This window comes from Moschus berezovskii, chromosome 12 (assembly GCF_049115385.1).
Source record: "Moschus berezovskii isolate FMDL1 chromosome 12, NW_MosBer_1.0, whole genome shotgun sequence".
NCBI lineage: Eukaryota > Metazoa > Chordata > Mammalia > Artiodactyla > Moschidae > Moschus > Moschus berezovskii.
Genome location: NC_142471.1, coordinates 30,726,312 through 30,746,394, shown reverse-complemented (window position 1 = coordinate 30,746,394; position 20,083 = coordinate 30,726,312). Strand labels below are relative to the sequence as shown.

General features: G+C 37.3%; 1 protein-coding gene across 3 annotated transcripts in view; it reads right to left on the bottom strand.

Annotated features, from left to right (window-relative positions):
- Window positions 1-20,083, bottom strand: part of VCL (vinculin) — a 112,910-nt gene that overhangs the window by 53,554 nt on the left and 39,273 nt on the right. For all 3 annotated transcript variants that reach the window (XM_055425394.2, XM_055425393.2, XM_055425395.2), the window contains exon 2: window positions 17,373-17,443. In XM_055425394.2, coding sequence (XP_055281369.1) covers window positions 17,373-17,443 — 71 coding nt within the window. The remainder of the gene's footprint in view (window positions 1-17,372; window positions 17,444-20,083) is intronic.

Sequence of the window (20,083 nt, the reverse complement as noted above, 5' to 3'; positions counted from 1 at the left end):
ATTTGGAAAAAGCAAAAAATAAATGAAAGGAATAACCATCATGGAGAAAGGAAACGGGCAAAAGAAAAGATGAAATGGAAAAGCTTTACAGGAATCAATTTGATTCTCCACTAATGGTTCCCTTGTGTGGTAAAATGATAGGGCCAAAACAGACACTGCATCCTTTCCTTTTACCTACAATAAGACATCTGATCTGTACATTAAAATTTAATGAGATTCATAAAGCCAAACAAATCCCACCATGACTAACCAGTAGGCAGAAAAAGGAAGGAGTCTGTCTTGTCTGTGGAAATTAGATTTTATTTAAACATTCAACCTGCCTGGCTTCTTAAAGTGATCTGCTTTTTAATACAAATCTTTTTTAAAAAGCATTTTAGAGCATGACAGTAGGGATAAGGTCTATTTCCTAAATAATTATAAAATTTCAAAAAATAAATCTTGACTATATATTAATCATAATGAGTTAGCTACTTTAAATCAATCAGCTAACACATTTTAAGGCTTCTCTCTGCCTTTGAGTCTTCAATCTAAATTAGTAGAAAGCTCTTCTGCTTTAGATCAATGAACCAATAATAGCCTCACAGGACCCACTCATAACCCTCAAGTCCATTCTTCATAAAATTACTACATGATATAACACCATATCATTTAAGAGATGGAAAGGTTCCAAACTATTCAGTTTCATGTGATTTCAATTATCACTAATCAAGATGTTTTAACTTATGCTGAATTTTTTTATTTAAGAAAAGCGAGAAAAACAGATCTAGAGATTATAAAAATTCATTGCCACAGACATTTTTAAAGATTCTTCTAGACTGCATCCAGAAGTGACTTCAGTTCAGTTCAGTGGCTCAGTAGTGTCCAACTCTTTGCGACCCCACGGACTGCAGCATGCCAGGCCTCTCTGTCCATCACCAACTCCCAGAGTTTACTCAGACTCAAGTCCATTGAGTCAGTGACCATCTCATCCTCGGTCATCCCCTTCTCCTCAGGCCTTCAATTCTTCCCATAATCAGGATCTTTTCAAATGAGTCAGTTTTTCTGCATCAGGTGGGCAAATTATTGGAGTTTCAGCTTCAGCATCAGTCCTCCCAATGAATACTCAGGATTGATCTCCTTTAGAATGGACTAGCTGGATCTCCTTGCTGTCCAAGGGACTCTCAAGAGTCTTCTCCAACACCACAGTTCAAAAGCCTCAATTCTTCGGCGCTCAGCTTTCTTTATAGTCCAACTTTCACATCCATACGTGACTACTGGAAAAACCGTAGCTTTGACTAGATGGACCTTTTTTGGCAAAGTAATGTCTCCAGTTTTTAATATGCTGTCTAGGTTGGTCATAACTTTCCTTCCAAGGAGCAAGTGTCTTTTAATTTCAAGGCTGCAGTCACCATCTGCAGTGATTTTGGAGCCCCCAAAATAAAGTCTGTCACTGTTTCCACTGTTTCCCTATCCATTTGCCATGAAGTGATGGGACCAGATGCCATGATCTCAGTTTTCTGAATGTTGAGCTTCAAGCCAACTTTTTCACTCTCCTCTTTCACTTTCATCAAGAGGCTCTTTAGTTCTTCTTTGCTTTCTGCCATAAGGGTGGTGTCATCTGCATATCTGAGGTTATTGACATTTCTCCCGGCAATCTTGATTCCAGCTTGTGCTTCCTCCAGCCCGGCATTTCACATGATGTACTCTGCATATAAGATAAATAAGCAGCATGACAGTATACAGCCTTGACGTATTCCTTTCCAGATTTGGAACCAGTCTGTTGTTCCATGTCCAGTTCTAACTGTTGCTTCTTGACCTGCATACAGGTTTCTCAGGAGGCAGGTCAGGTGGTCTGGTATTCCCAGCTCTTTCAGAATTTTCCACAGTTTGTTGTGATCCACACAGTCAAAGGCTTTGGCATAGTCAATAAAGCAGAAATAGATGTTTTTCTGGAACTCTTGCTTTTTCGATGAACCAGTGGATGTTGGCAATTTGATTTCTTGTTCCTCTGCCTTTTCTAAGTCCAACTTGAACATCTGAAATTTCACAGGTCATGTACTGTTGAAGCCTGCCTTGGAGAATTTTGAGCATTACTTTGCTAGTGTGTGAGGTAAGTGCAATTGTGTGGTAGTTTGAGCATTCTTTGGCATTGCCTTTCTTAGGGATTGGAATGAAGACTGACCTTTTCCAGTCCTGTGGCCACTGCTGAGTTTTCCAAATTTGCTGGCATATTGAGTGTAGCACTTTCACAGCATCATCAAAGAAGTGAGTTACTAATCTTAAATTCCTTTAGTTTAATTCTTTCATATATTTGTTCATCTAACATATTGAGGACCTACTACATGCTGCATGAGTCCTAGAACTAAATTGGAAGGAAAGGGCGCTACACAGCTTGCAGAATCTTAGTTCCCCAACCAGGCATTGAACCCGGGCCCATAGCATTGAAAGCATCAAGTCTTAACTACTAGACTGCTAGGGAACTCCCTAGACTTTTTTGTATGTCCCTATTTTTTAGGGATTACCACCTTGGTAAGACAAGGCATCGGAGAAGGCAATGGCAAGCCACTCCAGTGCTTTTGCTTTGAGAGTCCCATGGATGGAGGAGCCTGAGGGTCGGACACGACTGAGCGACTTCACTTTCACTTTTCACTTTCACACATTGGAGAAGGAAATGGCAACCCACTCCCGTGTTCTTGCCTGGAGAATCCCAGGGATGGGGGAGCCTGGTGGGCTTCCATCTATGGGGTCACACAGAGTCAGACTTGACTGAAGTGACTTAGCAGCAGCAGCAGCAAGACAAGGCATATAAATAAACAAATAGGAATTAGTATTTAGAAGTATGCCCAGCACATGCTGAGGGGATACAAAAATAGAAGTAGTCTTCTTTCTTTAACTGAGAGATTACAAGAGTTGTGATAGAAAAGGTGCTCCTGCCCTCAGAAGCTCAGCACTACTTATAATGACAATTCTCCTAGTAGCATCTCTTTGAGTTGTTTTTTCCATGGAATAATATTCTCTCCATCTCCTTCTCTCCCTCCCTGTCTTTCTTTCTCTGTGTGCGTGTCTCTCTCTCTCACCCTCTCACAGGGACACAGTCAAGTGTCCTTTCTGTGAACAATAATAAACATTTGCAGTAGACCTGCTTTGCCTAGGGAAGGGCAGTTAACTACTACAAAGAACAGGTAAATCCCTCGCCCTGAAGCCAAATAATCTCAATCTACTCTGTCAAAATCAATTATCATATCCCAGCTCACTGATTTAAATGAGGAAGGGAGAGAAAGAGAGCTGGAAAAAATAAAACAAGCACACCTTGGAGATATAAAGGGTTTGGTTCCAGACCACCGAAATAAAGCAAATATCACAATAAAGTGAGACACACAAATGTTTTGCTTTTCCAGCACATATAAAAGTTATGTTTATACTCTATTGTAGTCTATTAAGTATGCAATAGTATGATTCCCAGAAGAAAAACTACATACTTTAATTTAAAAAAAAAAATGCTAACCACCATATCTGACAATGCAGGGTTCCCATAAACCTTTGTGAAAAACGCAATATCTGCAAAGCACAATGAAGTTAAATGCAATAAAACAAGGTATGCCTCCCTAAAGGAGAGAGTCTTATGGGCCTATTTAGACATATATTGCTCCATAACTTTAAACCAGAAAGCTCTCTAAAACACTCAGCAAGTTAAACTTTCACTCTACCCCTAAAACACATGTTGAGGGGTGGTGGAAACTATCCCATATCAAATTCACTGTTTGAATAAAACCTAACTTCAGACAGTACAGTCACTTAGGTTATAAACAGTATTGCAAAAAATGTCTTCTGTTTGCTAAAGACTGCAGTGCTGTGGAGCAGAACACCTGAAAATATTATTTCATGGAAGTCGGATTCGCCTGGAGCACATCCAAGGAAGCAGGTGTTTACATCTTGGGACCTGTCCTCTCAAGAGAGGACAGCTGGTCAGATCACAGGCACATCCGATCACTCGAAGCACAGACAACACTTGGTAGATGGGAAGGAAACAGGTGGGAGGAAGAAAGAACACAATCAGCTGGTGGATGAGGTTTCCGCCACTGTAGCCATGGCACCCAACCTGACCATTTCCAACAGGCCGACCCTGGCATAATGACCTCACAGACAAAATCGACTGGCCAGGCTATTCCTGCTGTCTTCTTAATGCATGTTCAGACCTCCCCTCCCTTCTTATCTGGGCAGGATCTCTCGGAGATCAACAAAGGGCCAGATCACTTCCAAGTGTGAGAAACCCATCATATATAAAAATAAAGAAATGGCAAAACAAGGTTATAAACATAGTGGAATATTTAAGTCTTTACATTGAGTAATTTTAATTGCATGATAAAGATTTTCTTTTAAGACTCCCTTTTTTTCTCTGGGACTATATACATGGTATCATTTGAAGAAAATATTGAAATCCAGGCCCTTCACAAATATAAGGCCTGGGTGAGAGGCCAGGGGTTGACAGTAAGGGATGAGCACTCAAATACCCTCTGCTTTCCTAAATTTAGAAACTAACCCAAGATCAGTAAAAACAACTGCTAATGCCTCAAAGATTCTCCCTTTCCTACGTATTCAAGCATTTAAACTGCTAACCTGATGAATGAGCTCTAATGATATTCCAGGCATAAGCAACTGAGAGTGCAGTCTTTCTAGTACCCCTCAAACAGGAGTATGGCCTCTAATCAACCCATTCTATCCTCATCTCTTTTGTGCATATACATAAAATTTTTAAGAAACTATAATAATATATATATACAGATTTCAAAAGACTCAGGGAGATATGTGAAAATATTCTTTTATATACTCGTCATTTGGCACAAATTTTACTTTAAAATAGCAAAAGCTAGACTCTGTGGCAACCCAGGACAAACCAATATGCTTTGCTCCTGGCACTGCCATTTTGAGAAAGGTCAGGGAGCCTTAGCCATTAGTCATCCAGAAACCTGAGTGAAGTCCACAAGCAGTTACAGTTTTTAGGAGGGAGTCAGGAACACCGAGTACAATGATAAACTCTAATCTAGCTCAAGTAGCAAATGCCCAGCATCAACTGACCCATGTGTACGCTGCATGGTAACACACTGTTCCAACCCTGGGCTCCTAGATTTAAAGATCCTACAGGGCTTATCCACAAATCATCCCTTTCCTGACCTAACTCAGTGACAATCATTTTGACTAAAATTAAAAACCACAATGAGTCATGAGTCATACTGAAAAACTTCAAAACCCTTTAAGGGCAACACCAAACTTTTTTTGCTAGAACATGTACATTGAAATAACAGAGCTAAAACACACATAAACATCAAAGACTCACTAAATTCTTTTATTTCATATGATATTAGAAGGCTATGCAGCCAGTTTCAACTTCCCCTTCAAACAAAACCAAAGCCCAGAGATAACTGAAAGAGAAGCAGCCTGGTGGGGATAGGAAGGTTTGAAGTGTCACTGCTGCCCAAGTTACATCCTCCTCAAGTCTTGGTGGCAGGTTATTTGAAAGACAGTATAAATCACAAACTTTTGTATCCTTTAAAGCCTAAATGACTAGTCCTAGTCTTTCTCCCCACCTTCTTTCACCTCCTGTTCAAATCTAGCATCTGTGAAGGAAGAAGAGATTCAGAGACTGCAAGGTTCAATCAAGGACACTGCTGTTTACAGGTCCATCAGCTCCTCTGGTCTTTCCTCCATCTCATGCTAGGGTTACGGCAGAAACAGATTAACATAGAAATAAGTGTGTCTTACAGATACTAGTAGTTTTCAAATGTATGTTGATGTTGTCATGATAAATAAAATCAAAATCCACTTTAAAACATTATAAATTCATTGTAACCTTTATTCTTATATATTCTTAATTAACTAGTAATAGTTTACCATTATTACTTGAAAGTCTTATGCTGAAAAAAGTTAACAATCACTATTCTACAGCAGGATGTAATGACACAGCAGAGGTGTAAATACCTAAACACAAATGAAGTGGAATAGACACAATAAGAGATTCCTAGATGGTTCAGGGGTAAAGAACCGGCCTGCTAATGCAGGAGAACCCAGTGGGTTCAATCCCTGGATTGAGAAGATCCCTTGAGGAGGAAATGGCAATCCACTCCAGTATTCTTGCTGGGATAATCCCATGGACAGAGGGGCCTGGCAGTTTACAGTTCATGGGGTTGCAAAGACCCAGATGCAACTGAGCACAGATAAAATAAAAAAATATTTTTATTCATGAAGAAAACTGACAAAATCTAAGATGTGGTTTAAAAAAGAAAAAAAGAATAAAATCTGGAAATAAAAGTCAAGAGTAGGCTTAACATCAAGCAACAGACATTCTTAAAAAAGGATAGTAACAAAATAATGAACAACATAGGACCCCAAGATTCATAAGCTTGTAACGGCTAAATAATACTGCTTTGAAACACAGAAAGTTAAAATTGACAATTATGAGGAAAACTGACAAATCTACAATTATTGTAGATTTCAACAGATTTAATCATAAACAGTTTATGATCTATAGTAAGACTATATAACAAGTCAGATCAATAATATTTATATGTTGGTCTAATTGATAAAAAGAGAACTCTACATCCAAGTAGAAGAGAATACACTTTCTTTTTAAACACACACAATACACTTACCAACACTGACCACTTATTATGTCACAGAATTTCAAAGAATCAATAATACATCTTGACTGCTGGGCATAAAGCAATTAAATCAGAAATATAACAATCAAAAGATACAGGCATATCTCATTTTACTGTGCTTCAATTCACTGCATTTAGCAGATACTGTGTTTTTTACAAATTGGAAGGTTTGTGGCACTGTTTTTTCAACATCATTTGCTTACTTCATGTCTGTGTCACATTTTTATAATTCTAACAATATTTCAAGATTTTTCATCATTATTGTATTTGTTATGGTGAACTTTGATGTTATTACTATAATAGATTTGGAATTTTTTAGTAATAAGATATTTTTTAATTGAGGTATGTACATTGCTTTTTTTTAGACATAATGTTATTGCACAATTAACAAACTATAGTGTAAATGACTTTTATATACACTGGAAAACCAAAAAATTCATATGACTTGCTTTACTGCAAATACTGCAGTAATCTGGAACTGAACCCACAATATCTCTGAAGTATGCCTGTAGTAAAAAGAATTTTTAAATGTATTACTAAATAATACACATAGGTTCATTGGAAGGATTGATGCTAAAGCTGAAACTCCAATACTTTGGCCACCTCATGCAATGAGTTGACTCACTGGAAGACTCTGATGCTGGGTGGGATTAGGGGCGGGAGGAGAAGGGGACGACAGAGAATGAGATGGCTGGATGGCATCACCGACTCAACGGACATGAGTTTGAGTGAACTCCGGGAGTTGGTGATGGACAGGGAGGCCTGGCGTGCTGTGATTCATGGGGTCGCAAAGAGTCAGACATGACTGAGCGACTGAACTGAACTGAACTGAAGAGGAATTCACATCAAAATTACAAAATATTTAGGGCTGAACTACTATATATAAGTGGGCTTCCCTTGTGGCTCAGCTAGTCAAGAATCCATCTGCAATGCAGGAGACCTGGGTTCGATCCCTGGGTTGGGAACACCCCTTGGAGAAGGGAAAGGCTACCCACTCCAGACTCTTGCCTGGAGAATCCCAGGGACGGGGGAGCCTGGTGGGCTGCCGTCTATGGCATCGCACAGAGTTGGACACAACTGAAGCGACTTAGCAGCAGCAGCAGCATAAGTACCTGTAAGTTGTTTACAAACTTGTAGTCAGACTTAGAGCAAAACTGAGAGCTCAAAATATATTTATTAAAAACAAGAAATACTGAACGTAAAAGAAATATTGAAAATAAGATATTCATATAATAAACTTTACTAAATAATGAATATAAAAGCAGAATTTAATGAAACAGACTTTGGGAAAAAATAATAAAATATAAATCCCCCCATAAGAGTGATAAGAAAAAAAACAGAAGTAAACAATACTGAAAATAAAAGGATAGATGAAATGGATAATTTCTTAGAAAATAATCAGATTGTTAAACCTAACTCAAAAGGAATTTAAAACCTGAATTAGATGATAAAGGAATTTGAAAGAGTAATCGAATTTCTTCCTCTAAAGGACACCAGACCCAGAGAAAGTTTTAGAAGCAAGTTTTGCCAAACTTTCAAGGATAGACAATCTTTTTGTTATATAAAATGCTTCAAAGAGTAGAAATCTTATTTTATGAGACTAAAATAACCTTGATAACAAAACAGGGTAAGAAATAGAAATAACAAAAGAAAATTATAGATCAAGACCCCTCATGAACTAAGAAGCAAAGCCTTTTAAAAATATTAAAGTTGAATTTAGCACTGCATTTTCTTTTCTAAATCACAATCACACAGTGTTTGTCTCAGAAGTGCACAGGTGGGATAATTCCCTGGGGGGTTCAGTGATTAGGACTTCATACTTTGACTGCTGGGGCCTAGGTTTGATTCCTGGCCGGGGAACTAAGATCCAGCAAGCCATGCAGAGTGGCCAGAAAAGAAAAAGACATGCATATACAGGTCACCATCAGAAAAGCTGATATTTATGGAGTAGACCAAAGACCATCTTACAGAGTAAAGGATAAAAACTGCATGATTATCTGAGCAGATACAGAAAAAGTATTAAATAAAAACAAGCAATCATGACTGTTATTTTTTAAAAAAGGTCTTACTACAGGAGAATAAATTAGAGGAGACTCTTCTATGAAAAAAGCTTAAAAAGTAACTGAGTTTACTTGGAGAAAATGAGAAAAAAAGATTGAGAAGTTCAAGAAGGAAGCTAATAATCATGAAAAATATTTTTCAGGTATTTTTACATATATTATCTCATTCATTTAAGCCTCACAATAACTAATATGTTATGAGAAGAGATTCTTATACGGAAGGGCAAAAAATAGTCTTAGCATGCTAGATTGAGTACAAGCCTGGGAGTCAGACAGTTTAGAGTTTGAATCGTAACTCTGCCATTTATGTACTGGGTAACTTTCAACAAATTACTGTGAACTACTCTGAGTCTCAGCCACCTCATCTGCAAGATGGGTGGATTAAATAACAAAACAAAGTACCAGCTCATAAAAGGTACTCAAGAAATAGAGCTATTTTTTTTAATTTGTTAATGTTGGAATTTTATTTATTTTCCTTAGCTAAAATGTATTAACGTTATTTTTATATGCATTTCAAAGGCATTTTATTTTGTAGCACAAAAAATACACAAAACAATTATCCTCCAGGTATAGTTTCTGAATATTATTTTATCAATAAATCTTGTCTCGTTTTTATGCATATTGTCCATAACAGAAATAGAGCTATTTTTATAAGGTTCTTTATAAAATAAAGATTTTAAGTAGATGGAGAAAAAAAAGCTAATTCTGTGAACGTCTTAATTTGAGAATGGATCTCTATAGCAGTAGTGAAGATAATAATTAAGAGAATTTTAGTTACTAATTACTTTTAGTGTTTCTGTTTATATTTGCAGGGTAGTGTTGGGGCAGCCAATGGCCTCAATTCATCTATATAATAAAGCAGTTGGATTAAATAATCTCTATGAGTCTTTTTATTTTTAAAATATGACTTTAACTTCTATATAGGTTAAGAAATGTGTGTGCAGTACATCACAAATTACATTCGTAAATTTCCTCCTTTGGAAATACTTAGGAAAACTGTAAATAGTTATCCTCAGAGTGGTATAAAGTTAGTTTAAAAAAAAAAAGGAAAATGTGAAAGTCACTCAGTTGTGTCTGACTCTTTGTGACCCCATGGACTATAGCCTGCCAGGCTCCTCTGTCCTTGGTTCTCCAGTCAAGAATACTAGAGTGGGTAGTCATTCACTTTTCCAGGGGATCTTCCTGACCCAGGGATCCAACCAGGGTCTCCTGCACTGCAGGCAGATTCTTTACCATCTGAGCCACGAGGAGAGCCCATAAAGTTATTACTGCCTAAAAAAGAGAGGAGTGGACTACATGACTTCTTGGAAGTCAGATTATGGAAAGAACATGCACTTGGACACCACAAGCCCATCAACAGGAAACATGCTCTTCCATTTACACGAGCAAACTTAGGTGAGTTAATGTTTGTCAAACCTTAGTTTTCTTATCTATAAAATGAATGTATTAATACTTTGAAGTTGGTGTTCTCAGAATTACATGAGAAAATAAAAATACATAAGTACCTCACCCAATAATACATACTCAATAAATGTATTGAGTTCCCTTGGCCCCTTGAGTTTTCCTCAATCATGTTACTATGACTAGTCTGTTGGCAATGGAAACCAAAGTATTATTTGTTTACTTCTTAATTATTGAGGTATACAAAGTAAAATAAGGGTTAAATCCCTGCCAACGTGTTTAGAACTCTCCCATGAGTTAATAAAATACTCAAGAGTTCATTACTGAGAAGACTCAAAACTTAAATCATTTTAGTTTGAGAAAGTCTATGAAAAACAAGTAGTTCTCAACTATGTTTAATATGGCAAGTTCAAAGGTGAACTATTTAAAGTCTAAATGCTTACCCTAGGTCAAAGGTGCAACAAATCAGCTGGCAGATGTGAATGATTATCGCACAGCTACTTGGTCATCTATGTTAAGTGACAAAAATGTCTTAAAGCAGCAATGGAAAGGATCACAAAAAAACTTGGAAAAAAAAAATTAGAATCACACATTAGCCCCAGAAAAGCAAAGTGCACTGAGTATTAATCAAAGAATTAATACTTTAGAAAGATGTGCTGGCCACTTTCACCAAAAAGAGTGTTTGAAAATTCAGATTTCATCACAAATTATTCAGAGTGTTCAAGATCAAAGCAATGAAAAAAGATAAATATGAGGGCTTGTGATCTAAAAATACAGCACTACTACTTTTGGTCAGAAGAGACCTAAATTAAGTGTAAGCATGTTTTAAATCCTTTAGAAATTTCTTCTTTGTACATGAATATCAGTCAAGATAAAATTATATCAAATACAGACTATAACTGTGCTAAACTAATAAAGTTTAAGGGTTAAAACAAGACAATTTCCTAGGAAATATGATTAATGGCCATTCTGTACATTTCAAATACTACATACACCCTTTTACAAAGTATTTTAGGAACATTCTTTTATTTGATAGGCATAAACATTACAATATGTTTCAAAAATAGTCCAAACTAGTGACTCAATCCAAGTTTTGATGATTTCAAGCAGACTGTTCAGAGCAGCACTGAGACAGAGCGGCGACGCCTCCCAGCTCTAAATGAAACTGTCCTCTGCCTGCCGACAGACAAGAGGCATTATGCCCTTTTAAATACGTTCGCACCCCAAAACCACCTCGCAAGGGACACTTTTTGACATGCTCAGACACTGAACACCCCTGGATAAGAGTCAAGAACTGCCTTCCTTATCCATTTCTGCTCCATTGCAGAAATAAGAATGAAATTCCACTGTATACCGCAACAGCAATTTTTCTGAGGCAAATAAAACAGTTTGCCATAAACATTTTTTTAACCTATAAGAAATCAACCTGAAGCAAATCCATGTTGACAAAATGAATCTGGTCGTTTTGACATACAGCTTACTCTCCTTCACTAACACCTACCTATTATTCACCTTGTATTGGCTATGAATCTTCCTGAAAAACCACCTTCATCTTGTCATTCTACTTACTGTTCAAGAAGTGCAAAGGTTCCCTGCACCCAACTCCAAATTCCTCCACCCGGCCTCCAAGGGCTGCATCATGTGACCCAGCTACCCAAGCTTAGTTCCCATCACTCCCACTGTGACTTCCTTTCCTCACAGCCCCCATGACCGACTCATGCTATTCATTCCACCCGAGTATTTTCCTTTCTCACCACACCTGTCCCCATTTCCAGTATGCTTCTTTTTCCCTCCCTCTATCCTCCCAAGTCCCACTTCCTACATGAAATGTCTTCCTATTATTTCTACCTAAAATGATAGCACTCCTCAGAATTTCTGTTACAGTTGAATCAGTCTGTTTTACAGCTCTTCAATTTGAAACTTCTTAAAGCATTTTCTCAAAAACCTCTTTGCGGAGACTTTCCTAGTGGTCCAGTGATTAGGCATCCACCTTCTAATGCAGAAGATACAGGTTCGATCCCTGGTCAGGGAACTAAGATCCTGCCTGTCTCGGGGCAACTAAGCCCATGGTCAGCAACTGGAGAGCCCTCACACCACCGAAGAGAGAAAGTCCATGTGCTGCAACAAAGACCCAGTACAGCCAAAATAAATAAATATTAAAAAAGGAAATAAAAAAATCTCTGTAATAGCAGATCACTTTATTTACTCCATGATACACAGAAGAATAAAATTCTCATACATGACCTACCCCTATACATGAATACCTGGAATTATGCAGTTTTCAGTCACAATATCCATATTTCCACTAATTTCTCCCCCACTAAAGAAAGCATAATAAAAAGCTGGTGAAAATATTATACTTCAACAAAAGGTAAAAGGAAAAAACCGAAACCTAGTGAGTTGGAATGAGAGGGATGTTATTATACATGTGATCCTGAATATGATCAATTTACATTAAAAAAAAAAAACACAAGCACTTGCAAACTTTGGCACTTTATCACTATTAATAAATGATTTGTAATATATCTTACAAGTGATCACTCATAATAAGAATGATAAAAACTGCTATTCTATGTAGCACTTAGCACGCTACACACATAAAAAGTCATCAGTAAATACTCAATTAACCAATTAGTGTGTCTAGCCCATTAATCAATCAATTGCACATAAATATTATCGCTGCTGCCACTGCCTGATAACAATGATTGATGACGATTACACAAAATACAGACATGGAGTCGGCAGCTGAATCTCCTGCTGCCAGACTCTAAAGGAACAAATGACTTCTTATAGGGTGAGTCTAACCAATATTTTAACAGTATAGTATGACCATGGCACTCCTGAGGTCTATGAAGATCACAGTTTCTATGGCAATCATCATGCAACCCTACACCTCTTGTGCAACAGTGTGGCTATTAGTGCAATCTTTGGTAAAATTAGTAAATTGTAAACTCTATCTGCCAGTGCAGTCAGGGATCAGATAACTTTTGCTCCACCCAAGAGCAAGTCTTCCTGTGACAACACAAATCTTGTTCTATATTAAAATGGCCCTCAGTTTTATAATAACAAATTGCCAAGCATTAGAAGTCCCTTATCAACAGTTACAACCCAAATGTATAATCTTTAACAGATACTAAAACATTCTATAACATTCCAGCATGCCCCATTAATTGCCATTCATACAAATAGACTATGATTTGATTTTGAGACCCCCCCAAAACCTGATAAAGTCAAAGAATCTGAAAATGACACATCTTTCCCTTAAAAAATCTCTCCATCAGATTGCTTAGGTATAAATCCATCTATAAATCATCAGTCTTCTGTTTTCTTTAGCCCAGACATTTTAACAATCAAGAAGAGACTGATCTAAGCATAAATTTTTTAACTTATTTTTTAGTGTTCCCAAAGCAGACACTATCTAGAAATCCTTGTGAAAGTGGCGGCAGAGGAAGCACCAGTCTATCATGCCCTGGAAACTTCCAAACATCAACCAAACAGCCCAAAAGAATGTCCTACTCAACAGTTCCAAGGATGTCATTAATTGCTTCCATCTGTTTCCCTCTCTGTCCCCTCCCCATCCTAGTCAAGGCATCTACCAAAGCTATTTTTTGCTTCATTTTGCATTCTAAAGAAAAGCATAAAGAGGCCTGATGTTTTAAACTACAGAATATTTATTTTTCCCCATATCTGGTTGATAACTACAGTCATATTATTTCTGTACTCCAGGTTATTTTCAGGTAACATTTCAGAGTGTGGCATATTAAGACATGTACTTTTAAAAAACTGCTCAGTAATTATTTCAGTTGGTCATACCACAATGTTTTCTCCCGACTCCTCAAGGAAACCAGGGATTCCCCCCACAGTGTGATAAAGGTTAAAACCTCTAAATGGTTTCATCCATTGAGGCTGCTGCTGCTGCTAAGTCACTTCAGTCGTGTCCAACTCTGTGCGACCCCATAGACGGCAGCCCACCAGGCTCCCCCGTCCCTGGGATTCTCCAGGCAATGTAACATTTAATGAAACCGTTGATTTAGGAAATGATGATCCTTTCCTAAATCAACAGTTTCATTAAATGTTACACAAAGATGACTTCTAATTTGTCATTTATTCCACATTTATTGGTTAGAATTCCCCTCATCAATTAGGACTATTAGTTTACTGCAAAATAAAGTACACATAGGAGAGAAAGGATAGTTATAATTTTTTTTCTCTTTCGATGAGAACTTTTAAGATCTACTCTCAGCAACTTTCAAATATGCAATACAGTATTGTTAACTATGTTCACCATGCTCTACATTATATCCCCATGACTTATTTATATCTAGAAGTCAGTGCTTTTTGACACATCCCTCCACCTCCCCACCTCTGACAACCACCCATCTGTTCTCTCTACCTACAAATTCATTTTTCAAAATATGCCACATATAAATCATACAATATTTGTCTTTCTTTGACTTATTTCACTTAGCATAAGCCCTCAGGGTCCATCCATGTTGTTACAAACAACAGACTTTTCTTCTTTTCTATGGCTGAATAATATATATCTCACATCTTCTATATCAATTCACCCATTGATGAATACTTAGATTGTTTCCATATCTTGACTATTGTAAACAATGCTGCAATGAACATGGGGTGCAGATAGATTTTCAAGATGAGTAATTTTGTTTCCTTAACATAAATACCCAGAAGTTGAATTGCTGGATAATGTGATAGTTCTATTTTCAATATTTTGAGGAACCTCTGAAAAGATATGATAAATGCTTAACTCTTTTCTTTCAATTTTCCATTACCAGAGTAAGGGGCTGGGGACCTAGCTACCACCAAGGGTGATCAATGAAGCTTTGTTTTGTTTTAAAGTTACCCACTCTTTTGAGAATGTCATCACAACTAGGGTACTCCTTAATTTTTCTAAGTCCCCATGGAAGCCTGTGAGACAGCACACGGCATATTTCAAAAGTTTATCTCTGGAAGTGAAGTGTGAACTGTTAGTTGCTCAGTCATGCCCGACTCTTTGCAACCCCGTGGACTTGCAGCCCGCCAGGCTCCTCTGTCCATGGGATTTTCCAGGCAAAGATATTGGAGTGGGTTGCCATTTCCTTCTCCAGGGGATTTTCCCGACCCAGGGATCAAACCTGAGTCTCCTATACTGCAGGCAGATTTTTTACAGACTGAGTTCTGGGAACAAGCAGAAATCAGTTTCCTGAAGAAATTCATTTACCAATCAAATGATATTCATAGACTTGAATGTAAAGGGTTGAAAGGAATTTTTTATAGGTTCATCAAGTCCAACTTACCAGATATTGAATCTCCCTATACGCTATCTCACCATGCTCCAGGGGGTGAGGGATAAATGGGTATAAGCTAGAGTTGTGTTTTTATAATAAAGTAAATGCAAGTTTAATTATAATACATTTAACTGCTAGCATTGGACACTTAATTATTACCATGATGATGAAATGGCACATAAAGTAGGCTCATACTGGTTAGACCTGGAAGAAACCTAGGAGGCCACCAAGTCCAAGAAAGGCAAGTTTTAAAAGATACTCCCACAAAACAGACTGCAAAAAACAGATGCTTCTGGTACCTTACTTCCTAACACATGAACATTCTGCAGAATTAACAAAAACATAGTTCTGTAGAAGCACCCACTCAAGTAAGTTAGAAATAAGGCACCAATATGGGTGCCTTAATTTTGCATCTGTTCAATGAAAATAATAAAACATAAGGAAGATAAAAATAAAGGAACACTTTTTGCTTTATTTTGAATTGTGATATATAGATACAGAAAATTGCAAAAGTCTGTGTATAATTACAAAATAACCACTCACGTACTGAACAGTTAAATCAAGAAATAGAACATTATTAACACTTTAGAAGCCCCTGCATTCCTCTCCCTGATATAGCCCTCCTTTTTCATCCTCGAAACACTACTACTCAGACTTCTGTGTTCATTATTTCCTTGTTCACCTTTATCTTTTTACCTTATAGGCATCCTTAAACAACACAATTTATTTCTACATGGTTTTGAACTTTAAATAAATGGAATCTACCTACATATGATGAGATGCTTAGATAGCATCACCAACTCAGTGGACATGAATTTGAGTAAACTCTGGAAGACATGAAAGACAGGGAAGCCTGGCATGCTGCAGTTCATGAGGTCTCCAAAAGTCAGACAGGACTTAGCGACTGAACAGCAACAACCCATATATATATATATTTCTATATATATTTCTATCATTCACTTCCCTAATTATTTTTGAGATTCATTCTTTCTTTTTATTCATAAAATTGACCATTTTAAAATGAGATATTCTCATTCCTTTTTACTAATATTCAACTGATGACTATACCATGATTGTTTTTATCCATTCCAATGTAGATAAACAAATGATATCATGAACAATGTTGATATCAGTATTATTGTATGTAAGTTTCTCTAGGGAACATACTGGGAGGCAGTGAAATTGCCTACCTTCTGCTTTACTAATGACACATTGTTTCTCAAAGTGGTTGTACCAATTTACATTCCCAACAGCAGCATATGGGTGTTCCAGTTACTCCACATCCACATCAACAACTGACAACATCAGACTTCTTAATTTAGGAGCTTAGAACAATTTGTACTTTTCTGGTGACTAATGACATAGAGCACTTTCTCATAGGTTTACTGGCTATTTGGATTTCCTCTCCTTTGAATTGACTATTCAAATTCTTTGCCTCACTTGTTTTTTAAGTGAATAGTCATCTTATTCTTAATAACTTGTAGCGGTTCTTTTGTTGTTTTTTTTTGTCTTATGCATCAGCATTTTACTTAGGACTTGACTGTCATAAAGAAGCTTTAACTAATCAACAGTTAGCAGCTCTGCTTACTTTAGATAGGATAGGTCGAAATGCTTAGAAATTTAAATTTAAAATGCTACTGAAATATGTTACAGTAATTTTTTAAGTTTGTATCTACTGTTATTTCTGAGCAAAAGTATTTAGTACATAATCCAGACTCATGCATGCTAAGATCAGAATGTTTCTAAATCATTTCCACTCTGAAAAACAAAATTCAGAATTCATAGTTTGATTAAAATTTGTGTCAAAAATGTTTAACACCAATGAATAAAATCAACAGTAGAAAACTCGAGTGCTGAAAAATGAAAAACTGAAATTTCAACTGTAAACAGAGCTTTATATTTTAAAATTTCCTTCTACAATCACTATTTTTCCTTTCCTAACAAAAACACTATTCTGCTTAGCAATAGAAGAATGTTTAATTACTTACTTAATAAATGCTGGTGGCATATCTCTCTTCAAAATCTGATCCTCAGTGGTTTGAACAGTCTCTTTTCCAACCTACAGGGAAAAAAGATTCACAATTCAACTATAAATTCTCAGACTTTTAAAACTATAACTTAAACATATGGGAAAAATCACAAATAATCTACCATTTAAGCTTCTGGATTCAAAGAAAATTTCTAGTTTTTCTCTTTAATTATCAGGATTGCTCCCATATTTCCTTCCATAATACACTTGGATAACAATATGGAGTGCAAACATAAAGTATAACCCCTTCTCTAGGGTAATTAATTTTAAGGCATCATTGGGCACACTGATGGAAAAAAAGAAATTCATCATTGAGAATATGTATGTGTGTATTTATTTATGTTTAATCATAAACTGCCACATCTCCCTGGGTCAGGAAGATCCCCTGGAGAAGGAAACGGTAACCCACTCCAGTATTCTTGCCTGGAGAATCCCATGGACAGAGAAGCCTGGTAGGCTACAGTCCACGGGGTCGCAAAGAGTCGGACACGACTAAGCGATAGAATGGAACGGAACGGCCACATCTCTGAAAGATTACACGAAGTACATGAATCCAGTTAGGTAGGTTAAAATGTCTATTCAGAAAATAATTGACATTACTGGGACTGGGAAAATATGTGAAGCAATTATAACTCTGAAACTAGAACCAAATATGTGAAAATACACAGCGTAACTAGTAATCAACATGATGTTTTCCCTAATCATCAGTTTAGTCACTCAGTAGTGTCCAACTCTTTGCAAGCCCATGGACTGCAGCATGCCAGGCTTCCCTGTCCGTCACCAACTCCCGGAGCTTACTCAAACTAATGTCCATCGGGTTGGTAATGCCATCCAACCATCTCATCCTCTGTCATTCCCTTCTCCTCCCACCTTCAATCTTCCACAGAATCAGGGTCTTTTTCAAGGAGTCAGTTCTTCCCATCAGGGAGCCAAAGTAATGGAGTTTCAGCTTCAGCATCAGTCCTTCCAATGAACATTTGGGATTGATTGGTTTGATCTCCTTTCAATCCAAGGGACTCTCAAGAGTCTTCTCCAACACCACAGTTCAAAAGCATCAATTCTTTGGTGTTCAGCTTTCTTTATAGTCCAACTCTCACATCCATACATGACTACTGGAAAAAGCATAGCTTTGACTATAGGAACCTTTCTTGGTAAAGTAATGCCTCTGCATTTAATAGGCTGTCTAGGTTGGTAATAGTTTCACTTTCAAAGAGCAAGCGTCTTTTAACTTCATGGCTGCAGTCACCATTTGCAATTATTTTGGAGCCCAAGAAAACAAAGTCTGTCACTGTTTCCATTGTTTCCCCAACTATTTGCCATGAAACTATGGGGCTGGATGCGATGACCTTCATTTTTTGAATGTTGAGTTTTAAATCAACTTTTCACTCTCCTCTTTCATTAAAAGGCTTTAGTTCCTCTTCGCTTTCTGCCATAAGGGTGGTGTCATCTGCATATCAGATGTTATTGACATTTCTCCCAGTAATCTTGATTCCAATTTGTGCTTCATCCAGCCCAGCATTTCACATGAGGTACTCTGCATATAAGTTAAATAAGCAGGGTGAAAATATACAGCTTTGATGTATATTGCCTGAATTGCCTGCCAGATTTGGAACCAGTCTGTTGTTCCATGTCCAGTTCTAACCGTTGCTTTTTTTTTTTTAAGGTATATAATGTGGTGATTTTATTTATTTATTTATTTTTTTAAATCTAACCATTGCTTCTTGACCTGCACACAGATTTCTCAGGAGGCAGGTCAGGTGGCCTGGTATTCCCATCTCTTTCAGAATTTTCCAGTTTGTTGTGATCCACACAGTCATAGAGCAACTTGAAATCATATATAATGCTACATGCTGTAATGGAATCGATAGTTTTACCCCCTGCTGGTGGCAATGTAAACTAGTACATTCTCTTTGGAAAAGCATTTGCTAATATGTGTTAAGCGAAAAGCAAAGGAGAAAAGGAAAGATATTCCCATTTGAATGCAGAGTTCCAAAGAATAGCAAGGAGAGATAAGAAAGCCTTCCTCAGCAATCAATGCAAAGAAATAGAGGAAAACAACAGAATGGGAAAGACTAGAGATGTCTTCAAGAAAATTAGAGATATCAAGGGAAAATTTCATGCAAAGATGGGCTCAATGAAGGACAGAAATGGTATGGACCTAACAGAAACAGGAGATATTAAGAAGAGGTGGCAAGAATACACAGAAGAACTGTACAAAAAAGATCTTCAGGACCCAGATAATCACGATTGTGTGATCACTCACCTAGAGCCAGACATCCTGGAATGTGAAGTCAAGTGGGCCTTAGAAAGCATCACTATGAACAAAGCTAGTGGAGGTGACGGAATTCCAGCTGAGCTATTTCAAATCCTTAAAAATGATGCTGTGAAAGAGCTGCAGTCAGTATGTCAGCAAATTTGGAAAACTCAGCAGTGGCCACAGGACTGGAAAAGGTCAGTTTTCATTCCAATCCCTAAGAAAGGCAATGCCAAAGAATGCTCAAACTACCACACAATTGCACTCATCTCACACACTAGTAAAGTCATGCTCAAAATTCTCCAAGCCAGGCTTCAGCAATACATGAACTGTGAACTTCCAGATGTTCAAGCTGGTTTTAGAAAAGGCAGAGGAACCAGACATCAAATTGCCAACATCTGCTGTATCATCGAAAA